Source organism: Pyxicephalus adspersus, chromosome 1 (assembly GCF_032062135.1).
Source record: "Pyxicephalus adspersus chromosome 1, UCB_Pads_2.0, whole genome shotgun sequence".
Taxonomy (NCBI): Eukaryota; Metazoa; Chordata; class Amphibia; order Anura; family Pyxicephalidae; genus Pyxicephalus; species Pyxicephalus adspersus.
In genome coordinates, this window is record NC_092858.1 from 33982010 (window position 1) to 33986017 (window position 4008).

General features: G+C 38.4%; 1 protein-coding gene across 1 annotated transcript in view; it reads right to left on the reverse strand.

The window, feature by feature from the left end:
* The window catches only part of CALCOCO1 (calcium binding and coiled-coil domain 1), a gene marked incomplete in the record, with an annotated part of 37070 nt that overhangs the window by 27054 nt on the left and 6008 nt on the right, over positions 1-4008 (reverse strand). The window contains 3 exon segments of the mRNA XM_072406191.1: positions 458-648; positions 2194-2296; positions 3221-3374. Of these exon segments, the coding sequence (XP_072262292.1) occupies positions 458-648; positions 2194-2296; positions 3221-3355 (429 nt within the window).

Genomic DNA, 4008 nt, shown 5'->3' on the forward strand with positions numbered 1-4008 from the left:
ATTTGACATTTCTGGTAGTGATGGACGCCATCAGTTGTGCATTGTAGATTCATCCACTGATCACTACATGACTGCAGGACAAGGTAGAAAGAACTGCAGAGCACAGTGGGGTCCAAGCATCTGACACACTAGAAGTGCTACTTTCTGGCATCTGCTTGGGGACCTATAAGTTACAACCAAAAAGATGGTGGTAGTGGCAGAGCCTGTACAGTACTTAAAAATGGCACTTATAGGGTGTATACTTGCACATTAAGGCAAACGCCTACCCGGCAGTGAAGATCTGCATTAAAGCATTACCCCAGCTGCTAAAATTGGTAGTTATCACATGCTCTGTGAGATGAATGCTACACTACTATAAGTAGCAAGGTAAATCATAGCTGTCCCAGCAAGTCAGAGGACATGCAGGTGCCTCTACCTAATTTCTTTGAAGAACTACTCCCTGTAATAATTCAGTTACCTGCAGGAAATCAGATTTCGGTACAACCAAAATCATGTCCAGAGAGGCCTCCTCATCCTCCAGAGTGACCAGGTCTTCCATTGGTCGTGGTTCACTGATTGCAAAGGGTTCACTAATCCCTTTCACAGTTCCATGCTGATCCACATAGTGAAACTGGTACTGCTGTTCACCGGGACGTGGAAGATAGTAAGCTACAAGAAATATGGAAAACATTTAATTATATTCCTATAAATGCTGCAACATCTTATGTAAAGCTGACCGTGTGACACACTGACAATATTCCTGCTGGCAAGCAATGCATGATTTTCATTTTTGCTTCTACCTACTTTTTGTCAGGTGTATTTATTATCACAAATGAACACAAAAGTAATCAGGTCCAAAACAAATTATTCCTCATTACAATCTTTGTACCAATGTGAACAGACCAGGTTATAATAATTGCATTTTAAAGCATATAATATATACAAAATGTGCAGCGTAGTTTGCCATCGAATGCATGATTACACTTTCAAGGATCTGAACATTCACTCTAAAATTAAAATAACTGTGCATTCTATTATGGAATGTTTTCCCATTCAAAAGGTCCCTTTCACACCTTCCCATCAGAAAAAAACACAGGAGCATATAGTATTTCTTTTTACTTTTTGCTTTTCTGTCATGTGACTTGAATAATTAACATATTAAAGCACATGTTGCGTTTTAGTGTGTTTTCATGCAATCTTATCAAACTCAACAAGGTTGCAGCAAGTTTTTAGAATGCTGTAATCATGTGTATTAGCCTAAATATAACACAAGGTGTGATGGGTCTTTAATTTTTTTTTTTTAAATCAACTCTGACTCTTCAGTTTGTGACACCAGAGTCAGAGGACTCTGAAGAAGATAGCACTGCCTTGGCATCTGCCTTATGACATACACTGTCTTCAAGCCAACAAAAGGACAAAACATTAATAAATAAAATACCTATCAAGATCTATTCGTTCCTCCAATCAAAAGGGTTTTGTCATTTGACAACATTTTAAACTCTTGTAACTTTAAAAGAGTACTATATGTAAAAAATGAGTGTCCTCTTAACCTCGATCCCCTGAGCTAACATAACCCAGCCTCCCCTTTTACAGACCCGAGGTGAATCCCACGTGGCTGTCAGCAGCTGACAACAGCATTTGCACATTTGACAACTGGCAGCAGTAAGCAGTACTGTATAGCTCACTGACATCCCCACTGACTCTCCTCAAGGGGTTGCCACAGGAAGAAGCATCCTTCCCGAGGCAGAGGTTCACTGGCATGAGGAAGTGGTTACCAGTGTGGCTAGTCTGAACATAGCCCAATATTTACAGAGATCCGATGGGCTGCAGCACTCTGGGTTTGTGTATATCTGCTGCCACCACAAAGTAGTTGTGCCCACACATTACAAATGGCTATGGGATGTAACGCAGGCACAACTATAGGGTAAGAATGTTGTGCTACTGTAACACATATGATAATTTAGATGACGCACAGCGCCTGGTACACTTAAAATGCTGTTCAAGTGGAGAAGTGTATCATGCTTTACAATGATCCAAAACTTCTACACATGAGCCCTAAATCCAATATTTTAGATTGCACACTGTAAGACGTTTTTCTTTCAGAGAAAAAATGTGTTGGTAAGAAATATGCCATGCCATGCAACTAATGTTGCACTACCAGTACCAGGAGTATGTAGGTTTATCCTAACTGATTTTTCTGGATAAATGACAAACCTTGAAACTGCACACTGCAGCGAGTTACTGATTCATCCCCAGAGGATTCTGAAGAGGCTGCCCAGACAAAGGTTTCATAGTCATGTACAGAGGAGCTGCTTACCTGCCATAAAACAAGGACATTTTGTAAGAACAGTGTAAAAATAGCATAGCAATAGCAAACATATGGATTTATTTTACCTAACCTCAACATATTAGGATGACATTTGGCTGGTTACAGTTCCAGGAGTCTCTATCCCTGGATCCTAACTATAAAAATGTATGGGAATTACTGAAGCTTGCTGATTGTGGGGATGCCCCTTGACAATTGGATTGAATAAGGTACTTGTAAGCTATAAAATTGTATTACAAAACCCATAACCCTTTCCCTGACCCTTCCTTTACTATCCTCATGATTTTTCCCCTATCTATGTTTGTTCTACCTCTTTCCCTTTTTCTGTTTTTATGTATGATGATGAATATATATACAGTTCAAGACTGTTCAATATTGGTTTTCATTGATACTGGAATTCTATGTTATTAATGTCTGTTATGCGTAATAATTTTGAAAATGACAATAAAATATATATTTTTTAAAAAAGATGACATTTGGCAATCTAGGGGACTAAATGGTCTGACAGGCCACCGGTGATAACAACTGAGCTTATCCTGGCAACTAATGGATTGTATAAGCGGGTCACTTCAATGCAAAAACAGAATCACCTTCCCTACACCCCAAAATTCCTCTATTAACGTGAACCTCTTCAAGTAGTTGTCAAATAGTTAGATACAATTCAATATCTAAGAGGCAGTCACTCGTTAGTCTTTTGGAATCTATGTCCTTTTTTTTTTGTCATCTGGAGGATTTTCTATTTACTTCTTGTCACTGGAACTTCCAACAGATCTACATTAGCAATTAAACTTTTCAATAGAGTGGAAGAAAAGTACAGTTGATGCTCAAAACACATCAGATATTTTCTTTCTACCACACAATAAATGGGAACTATTTTGCTAGTTCATTTATAAAAACATAGACTCATTTCCTTACTTTGAAGATACCAATCCAGTCCCTGTTGGAGCCCTTCATGCCAGCTGGCAGAGTATAGTGACATTCCACATTGGCCCTGGGAACATAGGTGTGAGCCACATTCAGGAAACGGACAGGATGTGAGCTGGCCTCCATGATAGTCAGTTGTTTCAGTCTAAAAATGAGAAGAGATACGGATATTATTGTTATAGTGTAGAGAGGACAAATCAATCACTGAATTATATCCTTATGTACGGCTGTGTGTGCCTATCACACCTTTATTACGGCTAGGAGTAGACATTTCCCAGTGTATTTATTTGTGCCGCACATAACAATGGTGTTGAAAATGGTAGAATCCTTTTCCATTTTACAACAGTTCTACAGCGAGTATCTCCCTGCCAATAGACCTTTTATAAAGTATTCTGCAAAACAAAAAAAGATCTTCTTTCAAATTACTGTTTGCATTACTAGCACTCAAAGTGACAATTGGCTGGTATGTATTGTTGGCAGGGCTAGGGGTCAGTGCCCTGTGGGAATTTAGTTATAAACATCATTACATACTGGTGCTCTAGAATAAAATATCATCACAGGGCCGTGGAAAAACAATGCTTCCTGCTGATTACCTCACCAGAATATATAAGAGTTCCTATTCTGGGTTAATGAAAGACAATATAAGGTATTTTTTTTTTGAAACTGAGTTTTTATTAAAATTTTTTTTTACAAATACAACAAAAGAAACAAAACAAAAAGAACATGGACAAGAACACAGCATACAGGAGCATTAGCAACATATTACCAAAACCAAAAGG